General features: G+C 32.1%; 2 protein-coding genes across 9 annotated transcripts in view; one reads left to right on the forward strand and one right to left on the reverse strand.

Moving 5' to 3' along the window:
* Positions 1–22483, forward strand: part of LOC125865044 (wax ester synthase/diacylglycerol acyltransferase 11-like) — a 55015-nt gene extending 32532 nt beyond the window's left edge. The window contains exons 2-9 of one of the 8 annotated variants that reach the window (XM_049545205.1): positions 15440–15663; positions 19248–19605; positions 20571–20806; positions 20890–20956; positions 21140–21249; positions 21355–21570; positions 21793–21930; positions 22121–22483. In XM_049545205.1, coding sequence (XP_049401162.1) covers positions 15440–15663; positions 19248–19605; positions 20571–20806; positions 20890–20956; positions 21140–21249; positions 21355–21570; positions 21793–21930; positions 22121–22288 — 1517 coding nt within the window. In that variant the 3' untranslated portion in view covers positions 22289–22483. Of the gene's footprint in view, positions 1–15360; positions 15664–19247; positions 19606–20570; positions 20807–20889; positions 20957–21139; positions 21250–21354; positions 21571–21792; positions 21931–22120 lie in introns of those variants that run through there. The other 7 variants (XM_049545198.1, XM_049545200.1, XM_049545202.1 and 4 more) reach the window with 7 other exon arrangements.
* LOC125865047 (GABA transporter 1-like) lies at positions 617–3737 on the reverse strand. The gene is made up of 7 exons (XM_049545208.1): positions 3591–3737; positions 3292–3522; positions 2321–2418; positions 1906–2092; positions 1693–1823; positions 1261–1494; positions 617–1162 (listed from the first exon to the last, which is right to left on the reverse strand). Exons 1-7 carry the CDS (start codon positions 3676–3678, stop codon positions 782–784), a joined length of 1350 nt encoding a protein of 449 aa, XP_049401165.1. The 5' UTR covers positions 3679–3737; the 3' UTR covers positions 617–781.
* Positions 22484–22923: the final 440 nt, after the last annotated feature.

Consider the following 22923-nt stretch of genomic DNA (forward strand, 5'->3'; position numbering starts at 1 on the left):
ATCATGTATATAAAATTAATATATACATTTTGCTATATATTAATCATTGAAATTAATTAAATACAAATAGTGAATCAATTATTTGTTATATTATTTTTTATATTATTAATTCAAACTTTTAATTTTTTATAGAAGAAATAATAATTTATACCTACATCGATGATTAGATGTCGAGGAACCTTTTCTAATTATCTAATATACTATAATAATTAATGGGTAATTTTTTTTCATGAATATTATTTCATAGGTCAAACAAAATATGCAGACCCTTAAACTTGTCTCTAAATTTCATTTTGACACTCCAACTCAACCTTGTTCCATTTTAATAAAAAATTTCAATGAGATAAATTAACCTATTTTAAATAACTCAGAGGTATTTTTACTTCCTTAACAAGTTAATATGCGTTTTTATTTGCTTCCGATTTTTGTACAACTCCCAAGTTCTAATTAATCGATTACTACTTGTCTTGCCTATCTTTAAATAATTTAATTTGACATTAAAATTTAAAATAAAAAGATTATGTCGATATGATTCCCAAGAGAATTGTAAATCCTTCGGAAAACTTCATAATAGGTACGTACAACTTCTAAAAAATCATATGTAAATTGTAAAAGGTTCATCATATAAAATAAGGATATATAGAAATACTAAATGGACATTCAATGTATTCATATAGTCAATAACAATACATTTTTTCTTTTCAACTTTTACCGAAAGTGCTTGACATTTTGGATACAATAACAACATTCTCAGTAAAATCCCGCGTTATAATAATTCCCATCACATATTCGCAAACAGACGATATGTCTTGGCGTCAAGCACCATTTGCCGCACAGATGCTACAGCCCCAATTAAAGACAACACCGTTGAGACAAGAGCAATTATGGTATTTCCCCAGAAAATTATGCTCTTTCTTGGAGGTTTGAAAGTGACATTATAGAAGACCATAGGCAAAATAAAATCAAGAGGAATGCAACCAAATGCTCCAAACAAAGCCATAATGTCTCCAAAAAAAGGTAGCATTGCAGCTAACGTTGTCGCAATGATCACCGATAGTGACCGGGAAATAAACCGGGGAACCACATTGCGGATTGAGAATTCGCCTTTTTTTGGATCTGAAAATCTCTTTTCTAATACTACATTTGTTGGTTGTAAGTAAGTCTGCCAAGATTTTGCGTATGTATAACATTAGCAACATATATAAGTTAATAAATATCGATGCTAATTATGACAAAAAAAAGAAGTGAAAATAGCGTTACCAAGCTAACAGCTGATACTTGGACAAAGGTGAAGATATAAGTGATCAAGAGAAACCATTTGGGCAGCAAAGGCATCCTATCTAACATGAAATTTTGGAGCACTGATGGTTGAGCTTGGTTTCCAAAAGCCCAATATCCAGAAATCGCAACACTGAAAAATGTCGATATCACTACACTGTAACACAATAATAGTCCCTTCAACATTTTCCCTGTTGTTGGAGGTGCTATTGTCGCCTGTCCACAAAAAATTAAGTTAAATACAATCAGATATCAGTCTGTTATAATTAGGTTTTAGGCTTAACTCACATTCCAAAAGCTAGCTCAAAGGAAGAAGGATTGCCCAAGCCTTATAAGTGAACTCCCATCTCATTAACGACTTTTTGCTTTAACAGTACGTGTCGATTATGTTTGCTAACATACAAGAGAACAAACCTGTATTTCGGGAATGATTCCATTTCCGTAGGTAGTTGCGATGATAGAAATAGCATTAAAGATACCAAATATGCGATTAATACCAACCCCAGTAATTGAATAATCTCTTTCAGGTGCTTTATTAGAATGTCCTATATGTATACAAGAAATGAATTAATTTTAATTAATTATAGGTTTTTTTTTTAAAATTAAGAGATGGAAATATATAATTACCAATGTGAATGGATCCTGCAGTTGTGCAAGCACAATAAATAAGACAGAGAATCAAGGAGACAAGATTGATATTCCTTAGGGAATGGAAGGATGGCAATTGTGCCATCACTAGTGTTAGCCCTCCACAGATAATGATAAATTGGTACAGCTGCATGCTTCCATTTGGTCTACTCAACAAATAAATGAACTGAAAGAAGAAGAAAAATACTCATGAAATACAACAACAATAACTTTGTGATCTCATTTTGCACAATAATAAACAATTAATGCTAAAATTCTTAGTGGTATTGATTAATTGTCATCAGATCTAATATTATTATAGATTTGGAGACATTTACAAAAATAATAATTGTAACTAAAAGAACATATCTAACTGTAATTAAATTGTTATCATTTTTGACTTGGTGAGACTAACCTTGAGGCTTTGCCCACCAAGAAGAGTTGATGCAATGACTAAGCCATAACATAAGCCTTGTTGAAGTGGACCCACAAAATACCTGCCCCATCCTGGCCCTGTTACATTTGCTCAATTACTCTACTAGTACTAGTAGAGTACTAAATTAATGAAAAAAATATTCCCTCTGTCTCAATTTATGTGACTTACTTTCCTTTTTAGTCAGTCCAAAAAAGAATGATACATTTCTATATTAAGTAATAATTTAACTATAAAATGTCTATTTTACCCTTACTAAAATGATTTACAGCCACACAAATTTCTATCATTCATTTTGAACCACAAGTTTTAAAAGTCTTCCTTTATTTTTTAAACTCTGTGCCGAGTCAAAATACCTCACATAAAATGGGACGGAGGGAGTAACTACTTTCTTTGTTTCAATGCATTTATGTGATTTTGATTTACTACAAAGTTTAAGAACTAAAGAAATTTTTTGAATCTTGTGATCTTAAATTCAAGATATCTAGAATGTATAAAAGTGTCATTTAATCTTAAACATGTCATGTGGCAGGTTAGTATTTTCTTCATTCCAAAATAGTTGTCACGTTTCACTGTTCGAGAGCCAATTAATTAACTTTCAAAACTAATATGATTAGATTACTTTGCTATTTTAAAATCAAAACTTAAATATGAATTGCAATTATAAATAAAAAAAATACATTTGAAAACATTGGTCAAAGATCATAGTGTTTTTTATCAGTACCCCTTTCACCTTTTTGGTGAACTCATAACTTTCGAGTTGAAAGTGAAAATGCTTTTATCATTGGATCAATTTCCTTTTGTCACAAAGTTTATAGTGTTTGACTATCAAAAAGAAAAGAAATTGTGACAAGTAATTAAAAGGAACGAATGGAGTAAAAAAAAAAAGAAAGGGATAGAAATGGGTTTTTAAGTAGATTAAAAAGAAAAATAAAAGCTATGAATATTGGAACCTAAAATATCACGAGCCATATCTCTGAAACGAAGCTGGCGCTTGCCAAGCATAGCATGGTGCTCCAATACTAAAGACAAAAGATTATAGGAATAAAAGGTGACCAGCGCTGCCATGCTCAGGCATATCATTCCCCCTATCCATCCCAACAACGTGAAAGCAAACGGCAAACTCAGCAGCGCCGGCGCCACTATCGCCGTTGTCAAATGGTATCCACAGTGCAACCATGACCCTATACCAATTATACCATTCAGATTCATATATGATACACTAAAAAGAAATGAAACAATTATTGATCACCTCGGGATTTCAGGACGAAAAGGCTGCCGGCGTCAAGCTCTTTGGGACCATTTTCAGCATATTCTGGGATAGGAAGTACAACAGCCATATTTGTGAGAGTCAATATTCGTGGGTATCAGCTTAATGGGTACTGTTTAACGACCTTAAAAGTGGGAAGTCAATTGTCTAGTGATAGATGACTTAATGGAAGTAGCTTTCAAGCATCCATTATTAATGAAAAAATATTCAACATCATGTAAGGAAAAAAATTGAGTCAAGCTACACAATTTGGACTAACTGCAAGTGTGACTGATTAGTGTAGATATAGAAACAAAAATATGTGATGTGTGTTTAATTGAAAATGTTGAAAAATAGCTAGGCTAGTACTATATGATTTTGAAGAGTCAACGTAACTATGGAGGAAAACATATTTGAGATAACATATGAATTATCTATCCCTTACCCACCTTGACCATCCCAACCCCCACCACCCCCAAATTAACCCCACCCCATTCTCCATCTCTATCTGTATTCATAACGTTTTGCAAGATAACATATAAATGCTCTTAAAATAATACTTTCTTGCTTACTTATTAAACACTAAAAAATACTCACTCATTTTCCAAGAAAACATTTTCTAAGAAATTATTTTCCGTGAAAAACATTTTTCCACCTACCTACCACACCCTTAGAAGAATTGACTCGTTCTTCTTTTTCTCATCTTTTGTTTCGCAAAAACAAAAACAGAAGAAAAGAAGGAAAGATTGCAGGCCATTGCTTCATATAAGTATTATTTTAATTTGGCATAAGTTATATCTGGCCTTTAAAATTATCCGCATAATTCACTTAGACACCTTAATTAGGAATTGTGCCTATTGAACAATTATATCCTCTCGAATTTGAACCACTTAGACACTTTATGCTAATGTGGCACAAAAAGTGTAATGCACTCCTTGTTGAATGCGTGAAATTAATATATTTACATTTTCCTTTTCTTTTTTAATTTTTAAAATTTTTTTTTTAAAAGCTTATCTCTTTCTCTCTATCTGCCACCATTTCTTCATAATAATACACCACCATTTATTTTTTCTACTTTCCTTCTTCCTTTTTTTGTTTTCATCATCAGAGTTCTTTGTCGGAAAATGGAGATCATCATCTATGTCTTTTTTTGCATGAAAAAAATGGAGATCACCATCCACATCTTCTTTACTAGAGAAAATGATGACCATTAGTTAAATATTTTCTCACTCTTCATCTCCCCCGACCCACGCCCCTTCTTCCCCACCAATCGAATAGAAATGAAACTTTGTTTTCTGAAATCACAATAAACAAAGAAGAACAGATTTTTCAACAAAACACTATCAATTCAAATAAAAATGAAAAAGAAGCAAAAACAGAGATAAAAATTATAAATTCATACTTCGTATATATATTAAAACGAGTTAATATCTTTGATGGTTATTCAACTATCAACTTTTTTCATAGAAAATAATTTAATTTTGATTTTTAACTCAAAAGTCACTCAACTATGAGATATTTGCATAGAAAGTATGCAAGGTTAAATAGGGATTAGATTGTGATTAAAATATTATTAGAAGGATGCAGGGTTGTACATGGAGAGTTTATTAAGAGAGAATCCATGGAAAAGCGCCGGATAATGCGAGTTTAGATTCAGGCAATATCGAAAGGCTTTTCTCGAAATAGGTTTTTTTTATCTTTTCGCCTTCATATGACGACTCGCAGTAACAACATCATTTAAAGCTAACAATGCTTATGAACAATAACCAAAAAATAAAATAAAATCGGAGACAAAAGAGAATAATTTAGTGTGATCAGAAATTGAGATATCCCTAACTAAAAGAAGGAAGAAGAGGCTCAAATTGAGATTTTTTTTACAAAAAAAAAAGAAGAAAAGAAAAAATGCAAAGGAGAACAGAGAAAATAATTTTAGAAAATAAAGATAAATTAAGAGGGTCAATATTATATTTTTAGCGGGTTGGGTCAAGTGGAGCGGATATTAAATGATTTAAATGGATATATGTTTATTTCTTAAAATTTTAGTTAGAAATAAAAATTCCACATCAACAAATTTTAATGAGATAAATAAGTAAATAGTTGAGTGACTTTATATGCAAAGATCTCATAGTTGAGTGACTTTTGAGTTAAAGATCAAAGTTAAGTTTCTTTCTATGAAAAGAGTTGATAGTTGAGTGACCATAAAAAATATTAACTCATATTAAGGGCCCGTTTGACCATGCGATATGGTATTATGATATGGAATCATGATATGGTATCATGATATGGAATCATGAGATGAAATTAAAGGTTTGTTTGGACATGCGATTTGGAATTTTTGTGTTGTATATTTTCTCATAAACATAAAAATCCCATAAGTTGTAAAACTATTAAAATAGCCCCAATTGTTTATTCAATCTTATCAAATAAACAAAAAAATATAACATCGCATAATAAATTATTACAAAGTTATTTATTCTCCACTTAAGTAATTGTTTCATCTAACTTTAATTTAATAAAAAAAATTGAACATAAATTGTAGTGTACTAGTCTTTAATAAAATGCTCCCACATAGTACGGACAATTTCCTCACGTTGAACTTGTGTAGTCCTTTGTATGGAGATAAAAACCCTTTTGTGTTTCGGAAACCAGCATCAACAACATAATATTTATCTACAAAAAAATATTTTATAAAGAATTACTAAAAGTATATATGACGTAAATGAGACGGCTTTGTGTAAATAAATAATATTTATTCTAAGAATGTAATTTAAAGTTACCATGTGGCGGAAATGGAAATTGTAACGTTGGTTCAACAAGTGCATTCTCAAGTACTTTACTATCATGTGCAGTACCTTCCCAACCAGTAGCAACAAAGGTAAATCACATATCAAAATCACAAGCACATAAGACATTTTGTGATGTTCTTCCTTTGCGATTACGATATGCTTGTTGCACCGCTTTAGGAACCTTCCCTTCTATATATGTTCCATCAATCGCACCAACACAATCCTACCAAATAAAAAATACATCAATATTAGTTTAGTGAACATAAAATAAATTGGAAGCATTATAGAATGCTCTTCATAAAAATAATGTTTGTAAGAGTAATAAAAATAGTGCTTCCAAGACAATGCAAAGTCATAAAATAAATATTATCTCTTTAAACAAAGTTGATAGGAAATATGTAACTAAATACTAATTACTTACACATAAAATATAAATGTCACTTATTAAGGCAATAAAATAAATTTATTAATGTGATTGAAATTTTACCTTAAACCAAGGCCAAAATCGAGTATTATGTCGAATTTTGGAATGTACACCAGTCATATTTTTTGGTTGTATAAATGTTGGTGCCATCTTGCTAATTGCCTCGGCAACTATTTTAACATGCCGGTTAATTGTTTCAAGTGAATGTTGAAAAGTTTCACAATCGTGAGGTGTGAGTTAAAATGACTATATGTTGGTGAAAATAATAAATTTTATGTCGGTGAGAATAATAAATTTTAAAAAGTAATGATGTGATTATAAATTTTATTTACATATGAAACAAATGGTTAGTAGATATAAATGTGCGGTTGTTTTAACAAAATATAAACTCATGGATCAATTATTGTATTAAAATATCTCAAATCATGATATGGAATCACATGGTTTTTGGAGAATATGGTATCACCTCTCATGATATGGAATCATGAGATGGAATCAGCGTAAAATCGCATGTCCAAACGCTGATTCCATCTCACTCACGATACCATATCGTGATATGGTATCGCATGGCCAAACGCCTACTAAAACTCCAATTTTCTTATTTTGAGAGTTAACAATGGTGGACAAGTGTTGGTGAAAGAGAAGAAAGGGAGAGGTGAGGTGAGGTGAGCTGCAGTACGGGGGGGCGTAGGGTGTATAATTTCCTTTTCTTTTTTTTAGTTGCTCTTTTTTTTTAGATTCAGATATAAATTTGTTTATATTTAAAATTTATTCTTATAATTATTTTAAATTGAAATGTTACGTGTTATTATTTGATTTGTCATTTTGCTACATCATATGTATATGTATTACATGCACTTTCTGTTTTGATTAAGTGTCAGAAAAATGTTTGATAGATATTTATTTTTTAAAATTGAAGTGTCTAATAGGAAAAAAGGACCATTAAAGTGTTTAAATAAAATATCTGAACAACTTTAAGAGGTCGTCAATGACTAAAGCCCTTTTAATTTATGTTAGCATATATAATTTAAATATATAATCTATATACTTGTGGCAATTTGATCAACTAATGCTATGTGCTTCCAATAAATCAAAGTAATACTTAAGAGTAATTGTTATTGGGTCTAGTCAACTGATATATTGTCACGCCCCGAGCCTACGGCACTCGAAGACCATTGCTGGCCCCAAGCGAACCCTTGGCCTGGTTTTCTTAACTCAGCGGAATAACTCAATGCAATGCAAGGTTTTAAAACCACCTGACTGAAATAAAATCTGGCCAAAAAGGCAACTCGAGTCTCAAAATATAATATTTACATATATACATAGATGAGAGACTCCAAACCAACTGACTGATTGTCTATGAAGCCTCTATAATACTGAGATGGATGTTGGGACAGACCCCAAAACATCCTAACAAAACAAAACTAAGAGAACAAAATGATCGAGTCCTCCGGAATGCAAAGAGGCTCACCACTGACTCGGAAGTACTCAACTGGATCAACGGCGAACCGGATGCTGGCCCTGGGTACCCGTGTCTGCATCATAATAAGATGCAGGCCAACTGACATCAGTACATTGAATGTACGAGTATGCGAGCTGGAAAGCTAAACCACAACTTAAGCTTGAAAAGAGTACAAAGGAACTCTTACCTTGGCTCTGTTCAACTCATGAATAACTGAACTCAATATATATAGCAATACGACACATGCAATATATAAAGCTTGTAAAATAGTGTAAATAACTTAGCTTGTTAAAGGTAAAACAATAACAACTCAACTTTACTTATATAAAAGTGGGAGACTCTTTCAACCGACAATCACCACTATGAGCCCTAGTGGTGATATAACGTTTTATCTCACGTTGCCCAAGGACCATCCTATACCTTGCCGTGATATAGGAAGCTAACTTTACTAAGTGGATCCACTAGCTTAATCTTACGGGTTCATCTAAAAAGTATGACCCGTTAACTCCCATGTTGGCGCATGGTTCTTATGGAGAGTTGAGTTTATATGAACTCGTGTCCCCAATTCGGTGCTCAAGACTACTCCCAAAAATACTTAGCTCATAAGTGTTTTAAACACATCTTTCTTTATTTGAGATAATTACTCAAAACTTTGCCCGAAGGCTCACTTGGAAACAATGTTCCTTTTTCTTGAAAACTAGCCCAAAGGCTCTTTTGGAATCATAGTTCCTTTCTTACTCAAATGTAAAAACATTTGGAAACTTCTTTGGGAATACATAGTTCCCTAATAACTTTTGAGAAATGAACTCAACTTTAAACTCTTGACTTAACTTGAAACTTGACTTAACTTGAAACTTGAGCCTTAAAATGAAGTTAAAACATTCAACAAAGACTCTTGGAAAGCTTTAAAGACTTGCTTTGACTCCCTTCTTGAACTTCTAGACTCAACTCTTAACTTCCCTTGACTTGGAAACTTACTCTCCTTGAATTGGAATCATGGATTCAAGGTATTTGATCACGTGTTATGGACGAGTTCTTGACGTTTAAACGTACCTTGGGGTGTTGGAAACAACTAGGGAACATAGGTACAACACCTAGGAACATGTATGAGAAAGTGGGGAAGGAATGGGAAAGCTTGGCGCTCTTGGCGCTCTGAGAGGCGCGGAGCGCCAGACCTCAAACTTCAGAGAGGTCTGGTTGGGGCTCTGGTAGGGGCGGCGCCCCAGGGGCTGGACCTCAGAGTCCCTCTTGGGGCGCGCTGGCTGGCATGACGCCCCAGCCCTTTTCCCCGAAAACTTGACTTTTCTCTTCCTTTTCTCCAACTCTAAACCTTCCAATATTCAAAGCTTCAACCCCCCAAGCACTTAGGATCATCAAAACCCTTAGCATACACTAGTTTCAACTCAAAAACACTCCCGGAAACATACACCAAACCAACAAGAACTACAACACAACACAACTACAACTTCAATAATTCCAACCAACAACTTCAATTCAATCAAACATAAACAATCTTTTCTCGAAATTAAATGAGCTTGGCGTGTGGGGGAAAGAACAAACCCAACACTATGAACTCACATACCTAAAAGGGATCACCCCCGACGATATCCACGACGATCTTTTGACGAAATCTTGCTTCTTCTTCTCCTTTCTCTCAAGAACCCTAAACCTTACTCTTTTTAAAAAAGGGAAAAACTGATCACAATTAAGTCTTACACCTTAATATATATATCCAAAGACAAGGCTAGGGAAAAGACCAAAATACCCTTACAAATTTCCGGACAGATTTCCTGCCAACTGCCCAACTTTCAAAGGGCATAACTCGCTCATACAAACTCGGAAACGAGCAAACTCTATGGCGTTGGAAAGATCATTCCACGGACTTTGCAAACATGACTGGAACCACACCTAGATCATCCTGATCTAGGAGCTATAACTGTTCAAAATTGGCCAAAAATTCATTATTTTCCATACTTAGCCAAATTTCCAGATTTTGAAATTTCACATTTTTTTTTCCAAAAATGACTATTTCCAATTTCAAGCTTTTTCAAAGTTATTTCAAATTGTCGGATGTTACATATATTATAGTAGTATTATGTGGGACGTTTTCATTGAAGTAGGAAAATTAATTCCACTGAAGATAAATTTGCCCATATTGGATAGTATTGACTGAGCATTTGATCTTTCAATTCCATACTTCTACCTTGGGTGTACATTATCGGGTTAGTTTGAGTTTTTCAAATATCAAATCAAATTATTTGTATCAAATTTTAAAATTTATAAATCAAATTAAACTAATAAAACTCATATTTTTTCAAGGTTTTCAACCTCGGATTTTTTTCGGGTTGGTTCGAATTTTTCAAATATCAAATCAAATCATTATTTGTGTCAAATTTTTAAATTAAACCAAACTAATAAAGCTTGGGCTTTTTTGGATTTTTGAATTTTTCCGGTAAAGTATTCATACAAGCATATAATTAACTTGTGCTCCAAATATTTCTTTAGTCTAACCAAAATACAACTATCTAAGGTGTTTCTTAAGAAAATAACACATAATGTGAGATGTGATGACACTTAAATATTCAATAAAAAATAATAATGAAATCGTATAAAATAAATATTACAAATTAATAAGTCATAATAAAAATGACCACTCAAATAAGTATTAGTTACATTATTCAACATTAAAGGAAAACTACAATTAGGTTATGCATTATAAATGTTTAAATCAATGTAAAACTAAAGAATAAATATTCAACATTATTGTCTTTCTTAATGTTGAATTAATTTTTTATGTTAGAATTACTATTGATTTAATTTTGAATTGAGTTTTATTAGAGTTACTGAAATTTTCGGACAATAACCTTTATTGGACCATTCAAAATTCTAAGTCTCAAAAAACTTGAAAAAAAAAAGTTAAAAGATAAGACTTATGAAAAAGTATAAGTAATATTTAGAAATTACATCAAAGTAATACTTTTATGTATAAAATAAAGAGATAAGGGTTTGAAAAATACTCCAACTTTGGTCGGATTTGCTGTTGCGATAGTAAACTTTCATAAGGACCTATTACCTCCCTAGACTATTTAATACAATATTTTTTACCCCATGAACTATTTAATAGTGTATTTTAAAGGTATATATGTGCCCACGTGGACACATTACTATTTATAATTTTGCATTATTTTTTATGTCCACATGAGCAAATATATATGTTTAAAATACGGTATTAAATAGTCTAGGGAGGTAATAGATCTTCATAAAAGTTTAGTATCGCAACAGCAAATCCGACCAAAGTTGGATATTTTTCAGACCCTTATCCCTAAAATAAACTTAAAAATTATATATATATATATAAAATGTCGGGTTTGTTTGGTCTTAGGTTGACTTTTTTTTAAGTTAAAACCAAATCAACCCAAGTATGGTCGTTTTTTTTTTTCCAATACCAAACCATCAGTTGTTTTTTTTTCCTTTCAATTTGACTCGGTTTGTGATTTGGTTCGATTTTCGGTTTGATTTTGTACACCCCTACTTCTACTATGCCTTTATCACTATTTTGCTGTCATTAATACTATCGATTTCATATCTATTTGTATCGTTGGTTGAGTCACTACTAGATGGATGATACAATCAAATTACAGCTCGCAATGAAGTATAAAACGATCTTCATTTAAATATAGAACTCAACAAGGTTGAGATCGAATATTACTTGTAGGTGTAACTGGAATGAATGATCTTTATTTTTAAAATTCTTGAAGAAAGTAAATACTCAAAATATGTGATTTGTTGTATGCTTAGAACTAAAAACTCAGCTAGTATCAATAGGAATATGAAACTAAGGTTGTGGACTCCTGTTCTGGGTTGTAACATTAATGTAGTTGCTTTCGTGAAACTTTAATTAAATAATCTTTAAGGTAAAACAACTAACTTTTTTTAGGTACATCGTGAGTCCTTTCGGTCCATCTTGAAAATATCGCCTTAAGTCCTTGTGGCACTGAGATGTAGCATCAATGTAACTGTTAACTTAGATTTCAGGTAGATTATCACTGTCAAGTCTCAAATTCTTAGATAGAAACAAACGTTTCAAATTCATGTGCTTAGTTCTTTTTTCTTATCTTAACTTCTTTTCCAAGCAAGTAAAGAATACACTTGAATGTATTAACCTATTCTGATGTTTGACTCTCCAATTAATTTCAAAGCTGTCGAAAAACATTTGACCTTATTTAATAGGCTAGTTGCTCCATCAGTCAAGTGTAAATTCATAGTATTATCCTCGAAAGTCTAATAAAAATCCATAGTGATTTCTAATAGCTTCTCTAACGAGATCTGCATTTTTATTACATAGTGTCCTTGAATAATGAACTCTTTCTTAGTTATGAGATCAAATGGCGAAATTTTCAATCAATTCCTTTGTCTTCTTCATTAAGTCTTTTGTGCTATATGATTCTGTGGGATGTTTCTTCTTGTCTTTGTTTTGCTATCAGACCAACTGCATGAATTTTTGGGTTGCAGGCACTCTGCTATTCTACAATGCAAGTACACATGTTTAATGTACTATGTGCTTTGTTTGTGATTGGCTCAAAATAGACACAGTGATAAAACTTTATGAATGCTAATAGTTAAAAGAATAGATCTCTATATAGAAGAACATTTATCATTAGTTCATGTTGGTTGTGAGTGGTGGTTGATGGTGTTTAGGGCCTAAAGGATGTTTTGTTTCTGTACTAACATTGTCATTCATCTTGATTAGAATCTGTATTTATCTGGTTGTATACCAGTCTTTTTGGTTTAATGGATTAAAACTGGGCCTTTTAAATACGATCATTTAATTTTATCTGAAGCAACTCAAAGAAATAAAGCTAGGGAAAGTTGCTTTCAATAGTAAGAAATGAATCCTGTGATCCTTTTCTACTTTTGCTTCCCTTGCTGATACATAGCCGATTGGAAATATGATATGAGAATAAATATCACAATACTTAATGATACCAGGAACAAGTAGCTTTCTAAACTGAATACTAGTGCATGCGGCATCTACATAACTACCATTCACAAAATACAGATAATTGATTTAATTATCCATAACTGGAAGCTCTGAATTTAACCAATGCTCTACTTGACTCGTATTTGTTCCAGCGTAAATGAACACTATTATTTTAAATATACCAAATCTAATTCATTGTGGAAAGCTACTTAATGTGCCATTTTCCCCATGTTATTTCTACAGTGTCACAATGGGCACACCATCTGCTCAACATGTAAAGAAAGCGTGCACAATCGATGTCCGACGTGTAGACAGGAGCTTGGTGATATTAGATGCTTAGCACTGGAAAAGGTTGCTGAATCTCTTGAGCTCCCTTGCAAATATGGCTCTCTTGGCTGTCCTGAGATATTTCCTTATTACAGTAAGCTGAAACATGAGGCAATGTGTAATTTTAGACCTTACAACTGCCCGTATGCTGGTTCAGAGTGCTCAATTGTTGGTGATATTCCTTACTTGGTTGCTCATTTGCGAGATGATCACAAGGTAGACATGCATTCAGGTTGCACTTTTAACCATCGGTATGTCAAATCAAATCCCCGAGAAGTGGAAAATGCGATGTGGATGTTAACGGTAAGTTGGATACAGTTGTTATGTTTTAAATAAAAAAAAGCTTTGCGTTGCGTATGATTTTAACATGTCCTTCGTAAACAGTGCATCTGATACTTGATTAAGGCTCAAAATTTGGAAGATTTTGGATACTGATAATAGGCATCTACCATTTTGCTGCTCTCTTTGATTTGACAGAAGTTGTTTCCATGATAAAATCATTTTTTGATGTTTGGTTGTTTCAAATTGACAAAAATGCTCAATTATATTCTTTTCCACTACATGGAGGAAGAACAATTTGAGGACATAGGTTAGTTCTTCAACGAAACACTCTTTCTTTCCAATTCTATGACTCTAACCAACATATAAAACACTATTTTCCATATTTGCTACTCACAATCATCATCAAACAGTATTAGTAGATGGAGGTCGAGGATTAGGGTAGAAGCTAGAAGGTTAGAAGCTAGCCAGGCGTTGTCTAGTTTCCTAACCCTTATTCCTCTCATAATATTTTATTCTTTGATTTTATTATTATCTGTTGCCTCCTTTGCTTCAGTTATCGTATTACTTGTTGATACTGTTCTTTTCTCCATTATTTTGGGCACAATGACATTCAGTACTGTATTTCCTTCAATACAGACAATACTGTATTTCTGTTTCAAACCTGTTTTGATATGTTTTACTTGAGGCGAATGTCTATCAGAAACAACCTCTCTACCTCACAAGATAGTGGTAAGGTCCGCGTACACACCATCCTCCCCAGATCCCATTTGTGGGATTAGAGTTGGTATGTTGTTGTTGTTGTTGTAATCATTATCAAACACCACCCATGTACTTTCTCCCATATTATTAGATCTCATTGATTATATATCCAGCCCAACAACACTTTACTTATACAATAACTATGCCTTAGTCCCAAACAAGTTGGGTTGGCGATGAGTCCTCATTTTTCCATTTAAGTTCATATCATATTATCATCATACTAAATAAATTAAAAGTGACAAATAAGTAAAACATATAGGTAAATAATATAATAATAACAATATTAGAAGTTCTCTAGCAAGTCTAAAACCTATCCTCAACTAGTAGCTATCAACGTATCACCTATATATTTTTAACGCTGTCAATAGTTGAAGGACTAAAATAATAATTCACGTCAAGTTTATGGATATTCTCAATACTTATCTCAAAACTTAAAATGAAACGGAAAAAATTAGTAGCTTCTATACAAACAAAAACAAAAAAGTTCGGAAGTAAAGAATGGGCCATTTGGCCCGTGCTAAGTACGGGGCTTCTCCACTCGTATAATAAAGAACAAATAAAAAGAAAAATAATAATTTATGTCATATATATATTTATTTATTATTTTAAAATAAAGTTTACACTTGTTTTAAATTCACGTCCAATCAAAATAAATCACACAAATTAAAATAAATAAAACACATAATAAGTTAACTGAGATTCGTACTATTATTCTTCTATATAACAAACCAAAAAAGTCACAAGATCAAAGTATAGTACACACATATTACTTTCTCTTAGAAAAAAAAATGGAGTCACTCATGGCTGAAGGATTAAGAAGCAGATCATCAGGTCTAAAACCAATAGAAACAAAGAGGAAAGGGGGAATCGAAGAGTACGATATGGTGACCGTGGAAGACGAGCCATTGAGTCCAATGGCTCGTCTTTTCCACGATAGGAGGTTCGATGTCCATGCCGTTGCATTTATGGCTTGCAAAACTCGAATCTCACCACAGCCTGTGAAGGAAAAATTGGTGCATACTTTGCTTAAGCATCCTCGTTTCACTAGCTTGATGGTATGCTTTTTTTTTTTTGCATGTTCCGTTTATGTAGGATGTAATTGGTTCTTGGACGTGCATGACAGAGTCAGAATTTTTGTCAAAACATAAAAAAGTACTTTGAGAGCATGTCACCGAAGAAGGATCTAAGAGTTTAATATTATATACACTTGTGAACGTACTAGGTGAAAAATTATAAATAACTAAAATTTTAGTGACTTTCAGGTAGATTATCGTGTTAAAATTATTGGTTCAATTGAATCCATTGCTTGACATCTTTTCCTACTTATAAGTTACCCTGAGACGGAGCTAGGCGGGGTTCGTGGGTTCAGATGAACCTAGTAGATTTTTCGTATACTCTGTATTTGTGAACCCCTAACAAATTGATTGACGGTTCTAAAGGAAATTTTGAACCCCAAACTCTTTATCCTGGCTCCGCCTCAATATATGCGCTAAGTTTTTTTTTCCTTTCAATTATCAAATGGATTTTTCCTTCGTAAAAACAAAGAAGAAGAAATGGCTCTAATTTAGCTTATCCTGCCTTACCCTTCCACCGGTGGAATCAGAAATTTAACGAAGTATGTGCAAAATTTTCTTTCAGTTGTGTTAAAATTGAGTAAAATTAAATAGATATTCATAATAATATAATTTTAAAATGCCTATTTTACCCTTAATGAAATGAATTATGACACATTTCAAAAGTCTTTCTCTTTTTTCTTAAACTCTATGCCGAATCAAACTAAGTCGTATAAATTGAGATAAAGGAAGTAACGTTTGAACTCTGTACACCACATAATTTTCCAAAAGAAAAATGTATACATGACCACTCTTAGCCTAAGGTAACTCCGCCCATGATCCCACTATATTTTTAGAGATTAAGTTTTACTATCATCGGCCAATTATTAATTCCATTGCTGATCCTCCCATATTTGTTTTTTTTAAAAGCTAATATAACACTATTTATTTTTAGAATTAATAATTACAAATCTCGATATATGAGAACCTTACTAACACCAAATCTTACATCAATATGCTCTTTAACTTGATTTTAGCTGACATTTATGTCCTCTAATTTTGGGTGTGCATAAATAGACACTTAAATTTGTATAAAATTGAACAAGTAGACACATGCGTCCTACGTGACATAATACATGTAGGACGCCATGTAGGAGACAAAATTGCCATGTAGGACGAATGTGTCTATTTGTTCAACTTTATACAAGTTTAAATGCCTACTTGTGCACACCAAAAATTAAAGATCATAATTGTCTGTTGAATACAAATTAAGAGTCATATTTATATATTATGCCTATGGAAAAATAAATAAGTTGAAAGAGTAAATAATTATTAAATATTTATTACTAATAAACTTAATTTTAGCAAACAATGTAAATCGTATTAATGATAATTGGTACTCCAAAAATGTGAGCTTTTAGACCCATAAAAGAGTCCCATACGGTAGTTGGTAGATGAAGAGAAAGATGCATGATACCGTGTGATGTGCCTAGTAATAAGCATCTCTTAAGGGTGCACGCCATGTATGTTTCTCCATAACATATGGAATTTTGTGACCTCAATATTCAATATTCCAACTACTTGTTCCGTCCATCTTTAATTTGACATATTCTTTTAATAAATAATAAAAAAAAGTAATTTTATTAGATCACTCTTATTAATTATATAAGTTAGAGAAAATACATAAAGTCACCACTGAAATTGTCTCGAATTTTCAAAATTACACATTAACTTAATGAGTGTCCTATTACCCCACATATGTATTGAATATCTTTTTAAAAGGACCATTTTGAGCCATATTCTCACCCGATGGATATTCAATACTTTTGTGGGTTAATATGACACTCGCAAAGTTAAGGTGTTTTTTTGAAAATCTGGGACAACTTCAGTGGTGACTTTATGTCTTTTCTCTATAAGTTATTTAAAGGCATAATACATAAACATGACTCTTAACTTGGCTTCAACGGATAATTATGTCCTCCTACTTTGAGTGTGCACAAGTAGACACTTAAACTTACATAAAATTGAATAAGTAGACACATGTGTCCTACATGGCATAATACACGTAGGACGCCACGTAGGATACAAAATTTTCATGTAAGGTGCCATGTAGGATGAATGTGTCTATTTGTTCAATTTTATACAAGTTTAAGTGTCTACTTGTGCACACCAAAGTTAAAGGTCATAGTTGCCAATTGATGCCAAGTTAAATGTCATGTTTATGTATTATGCCTTATTTAAAGGGAAAATTGTATGAAATAACAAATTATTAATTCAAATTAAATGCTATTGCCATAGTTTATTTTAATTGTAATTCGTAGCAAACATCCCCTTTTTTTTCCATCTAATTCGATATGCAATTAGCCATTTTTGGTATACAATTAGTCATTTTATACATTTTGGTATAAAATGTATAAAATGCGTTTGTGTTTGTATAAAGCGAGAGAAAAGTGTATATACAAATACAAATACATATATTTTCATCCTATACACTTATAATTATACAAATACAGATCTTATTATACAAATTACAATGTATAAATGAATTTATACAAAACTGATCAATTTGTATAAAATTAGATGTTTGTAGCGAATTATAAAAATCAAAAGCTCCATAGCAAACATAAAATTTGTTATGGAGCGCAATTATGCAAACTATAGCTATAACATACAAATATGATTTTTATGTTTGCTATATGTGAAAGTTACTCTTATTTAAATGTTGACAAATAAATATAGTATTCATAGTAAGAGCAAAATAGACATAAAATAGTAAATTACTCTTAGTTTTCTAAACTGGACAAGTAAAGTTGGATAACTAGTTTTACAGACTGGACAAGTAAAGATGGACACATACTTTCATAACAATATTAATTGAGTATTTATTTTTATCAAATTATCTTTATTTATGGAGAGCCATGATACATGACTGGTAAAGTTGCTTTAACATGATTGGAAGAGCACATGTTCGAGACGTAAAACAATCTCTTATAAAAATACATGATAAAATTATATACAATAGATCCTTATGATCTGATCCTTTCTCAAAATCCACGTATAACAAAAGTTTAGTGTATCAGATTGCCCTTTATTGTTTCTGTTAATAAAATTTTGAAAAATTGAATTTGATTATTAGCACTCCAATTCATTTGGAAAATAAATATTTGATAATAATAATAATAATAAAAAAAAAAAAAAAAATTAAAATTTTGTTAAAATAGACTAGTAAAAATAGATTAAAAAAGATATTCTATTTTTAGTTATATCGAAGAAACAAAAGGAAATAAAGGAAGTATACATTACACTAGTCTTGAAAAAATATTCTTACATTATTAAGTCTAGACTCTAGTTATAGTCAAAATTATGTGTAATTATATTTTATTATATATAATCAAATAATAATCTATTTTCTTTAAAAGAAAAAAGCGAGAGTATGTTTAGTTATGAAAAGGAAACTAGATCTCTCTAGATACAAAAAGATTAAAATTGAGCAAAAGATTTCAATTTGAATATAAATTCACGAAGAAGTGATATCTCTTTAATTATGTGACAAAATATATGTACTAACAAATTTAATGTACACACAGGTTGTGGATGAAGAAAATTTAACAGACATGAAATGGGTCCAAACAAAGATTGATTTGGACCAACATATTATAATTGTTGAAGTAGATGAAACTCAGCTGGAATCACCCGACAAGTTTGTGGAGGATTATATTTACAATCTTAGCAAAACAAGCCTCGATAGATCAAAGCCACTTTGGGACCTTCACATTATCAATGTCAAAACTCGTCAAGCAGAGTCCGTGGTTGTGTTTAGGGTTCACCATTCTCTTGGCGATGGCACCTCCCTTATTTCTCTTCTACTCGCGTGCACTCGCCAAACTGCTGATGATCTCAAACTTCCTACCATTCCAACCAAGAAACGGAGGCCTACTCCTTCAGGTAAATGGGCGAATTGAGTCAAAATGAATCAAAGCTTTAAATGGATCGTAACATAACTTGCTCAATAATTTACTTGAATCAGAATAAGTTGGATCAAAATGACAAGTCATAACTTAAGTCGCGTAATTTACTTTTATCAATATAATTTGGATTAAATGATAAGTCATAACTTAAGTCGCTGCCCATCATGGCCCAACAAAAGGTGTCAGATGGTTATCAAGTTCGGTCCAAAATTAGATATTTTGTTTTTGGATATAGGTGGCAATGTGATTCGCTGAATTATACCATTATGACACATTTTTGACCCAATTATTTGAGGGGTCATTTTGGGTACAACCCGTCGGGTTAAGTGAACTCTACTAATTATCGGACAAAACTTACATAAATTTCACTAGTTTAGGAGCGGATTACTTAGATATACTCTAGTTTGTAATATTACGAATCTTATTAGGTGTAATTTATTCTAGATATATTGTATGCAAGTGGATTCACATGTATCTAGGAAACACAACAAATCTTGCTCACCTCCCTTTGCCTCCCTCTCATCTTGTTCGTCACTCTCCTATCCCAGATACATGCAAATCACTCTAAATACATACATATACATGTATCCAGTGTGATTCACGTGTATTTGGGATACATGTAGTGGCAGAGCAAGGATTTTCAATAAGGGGTTCAAAATCTAAACAAATAGACACACGAAGTAGCCGAAGGGGTTCGACATCTACTATATATACCTAAAAAATTATTTTTTCTGTTTAAATCTTTGAAAATTATAAGTTTTCTTAATTTCTTTAAAAATTAAGTAGCGACTATTTTCTAAGTATTTTTCTCAAATTGTTTTATACTTAGAATATTCGAAAAGTGATTTTTCTAAAGGTTAGGAAAATTACGCACAACAGTCAAATTGAACAAGCTGCCGCAAAATGAGTTAATTTTACCATATCTAATTTTTACTTTTGTAGGTTATTCAGCAAAGGAAGGGTTGTGGCGTCTGTTGGGAAAATTTTGGCTTTTCATGGTAATGCTTGTGAATACTGCAGTGGATGTTTTCATGTTCATCATCACAATCATGTTCCTCAAGGATACCAAAACACCAATCAGCGCCCCGCCTAATTTCGAGTCTAATAAAGCTAGACGAATCGTTCATCGGATAATCAGTCTGGATGATTTGAAGTTTGTGAAAAATGCTATGAATGTTGTAAGTTATAATCAACCTCTCTTGTTCATAGTGTTGTGAAAGTTTACAAGTGAAAATAATTAGCTAATCTTTTTTCTCCACAGACTATAAATGATGTTGCCCTAGGATTAACACAAGCTGGTTTATCTCAATATCTTAATAGGAGATATGGTAAGTTATTTTTAGTCAAAGAGACGGATTCACAATTTAAATTTGATAGATTCGACCTTGATTCTCTCCGTTGAACTTGATACATGTTCACAATTATGAGTTTTGATTTTAATACTTGTTCAAATGTTAATAAATTTTCACATTTATACCTCTAAATTATTTTATTGTTCCAAATATTCACAGCTATTGGTGGAAAAGACAAGGGAGCAACAGAGAGAAGCAATAATCTTCCCAATGGCATTCGACTTCGGTCTTGTCTTTGTTTTAACCTAAGATCCTCTGCAGGAATTCAAGTAACTTTCATGCACTCTATTTTTGTTACGATCTCTCTGTCTCAATTTATGTGACATTCAAATTTCGCTATTAAATTATATGACATACATGAATGAAACATTTAGGATCTAGCCAATATGATGGAGAATGGAAGCAAAGGGAAGCGGGGTTGGGGAAATTGGTTTGGTTACGCGTTGTTACCATTCAAGATTGCACTGCGAGATAATCCTTTAGACTATGTGAAAGAAGCTAAAGCGACAGTTGATCGCAAGAAGCGATCCTTTGAAGCTTTGTCCACTTTGATCATGGCCGAATTACTTATCAAGTTTTTTGGGATCAAGGTATATATACATTTATATATTTGCATATTTCAAGTTACATTTAATTTCCTTGATGTATAAAACTTAAAACAATGTTGTTGCATTAGTAAAATGTAGAGCTATAATTAATAACAATTTTTGTCCTTTAGTTATTTGTTAATTTTGATACTTTGTATTATATATATATGACTCAACATATTTAACTTTTAACTAATTTAAATTGTTAAAAAATGTGTGTTTAAGGTAGCTACAGAGGTGACTTGCAAAGGATTCTCAAATTCAACAATATGTTTCACCAACTTGGTTGGACCACAAGAGGAAATTGGGTTCTGTGGCTACCCCATTACTTATTTTGCTCCAAGTGCTTATGGGCAGCCAAGTGTAAGTATTGCTACACTCTGTTGTTGAGTCATTTGCTCTTTAATTTAATTGGGGCTCCACGAAGTTGGTGGCCTAAAATCAAATTATAATAAGAGGTCTTAATAAAATTAGCTTTTATGTGCATCACACATGCATCTTAAGCAGTGACAGAGTAAATCAAGAATTTGATTTACAATATTTGTAATTGTAGGCATTGATGATCAATTTCCAAAGCTATATCAACAAGATGATTATCGTCGTATCTGTTGATGAAAATGCTATACCTGATCCACATCAATTGCTTGATGATTTTGAAGATTCTCTTAATCTCATAAAGAATGCTGTCATAGAAAAAGGGCTTGTTAAGAATCTGAAATGATCAAGAAATCCAACCAAATTATGAAGTTAAGGTTGTATTAGTAACTCTACTTTTTCGAATAATTCACCAGCACTTGTGTACTGCTGCAGTAATTCTCTTTCCTAATGCTTTCAACTTGATATTGAAGGACATGGTACTTTGTAAACTACATTTTAATTTATGGCATTCATATCAATGTATTACAATTTATGGAAACTGATGGCAGCATTTTGATTACTTTCGGTATCTGTCCACTCTCAGATATATTAATTTGTCAATGCCATTGCATCAAGAGTCGCTAAAGCCTTTGACAACATTTATATAGAGTGCTGGTTATAAATACCTATCTTTATTATTGCCGCTAAATATAATATAGTGACAATTATTTATTGTCGCTAAAACCTTTATCTGTTATAGAGAGATGAAAAAATAGGGGACAGAGGAAATATGTTATGGATGATAGGGCAGCAGGGACATACTAGTGACAGGGGGAATGAATGTATGCTTTATTGGTGACAAGCAGTGGCGGACCCAGGATTTTCATGAAGTGAGTTCAAGATATAAAAATATACCTACTATTATTTGTAATTTTTATGAGGCTAACAACATACATATTTGACTATACTAAACAATGTTAATACATTTGAAAAAAAATT

The sequence above is a fragment of the Solanum stenotomum genome, chromosome 5 (genome assembly GCF_019186545.1).
Source record: "Solanum stenotomum isolate F172 chromosome 5, ASM1918654v1, whole genome shotgun sequence".
Taxonomy (NCBI): Eukaryota; Viridiplantae; Streptophyta; class Magnoliopsida; order Solanales; family Solanaceae; genus Solanum; species Solanum stenotomum.

Bases quoted from the DNA above. Each gene is read 5' to 3' on its own strand.
- LOC125865047 (XM_049545208.1), bottom strand. From the start codon at position 3,678: ATGGCTGTTGTACTTCCTATCCCAGAATATGCTGAAAATGGTCCCAAA. The intron at 1,495-1,692 runs GTTTGTTCTCTT...TTTTGTGGACAG, and splicing joins GAATCATTCCCGAAATACAG to GCGACAATAGCACCTCCAAC. The intron at 1,163-1,260 runs GTAACGCTATTT...AAATCTTGGCAG, and splicing joins AAGTATCAGCTGTTAGCTTG to ACTTACTTACAACCAACAAA.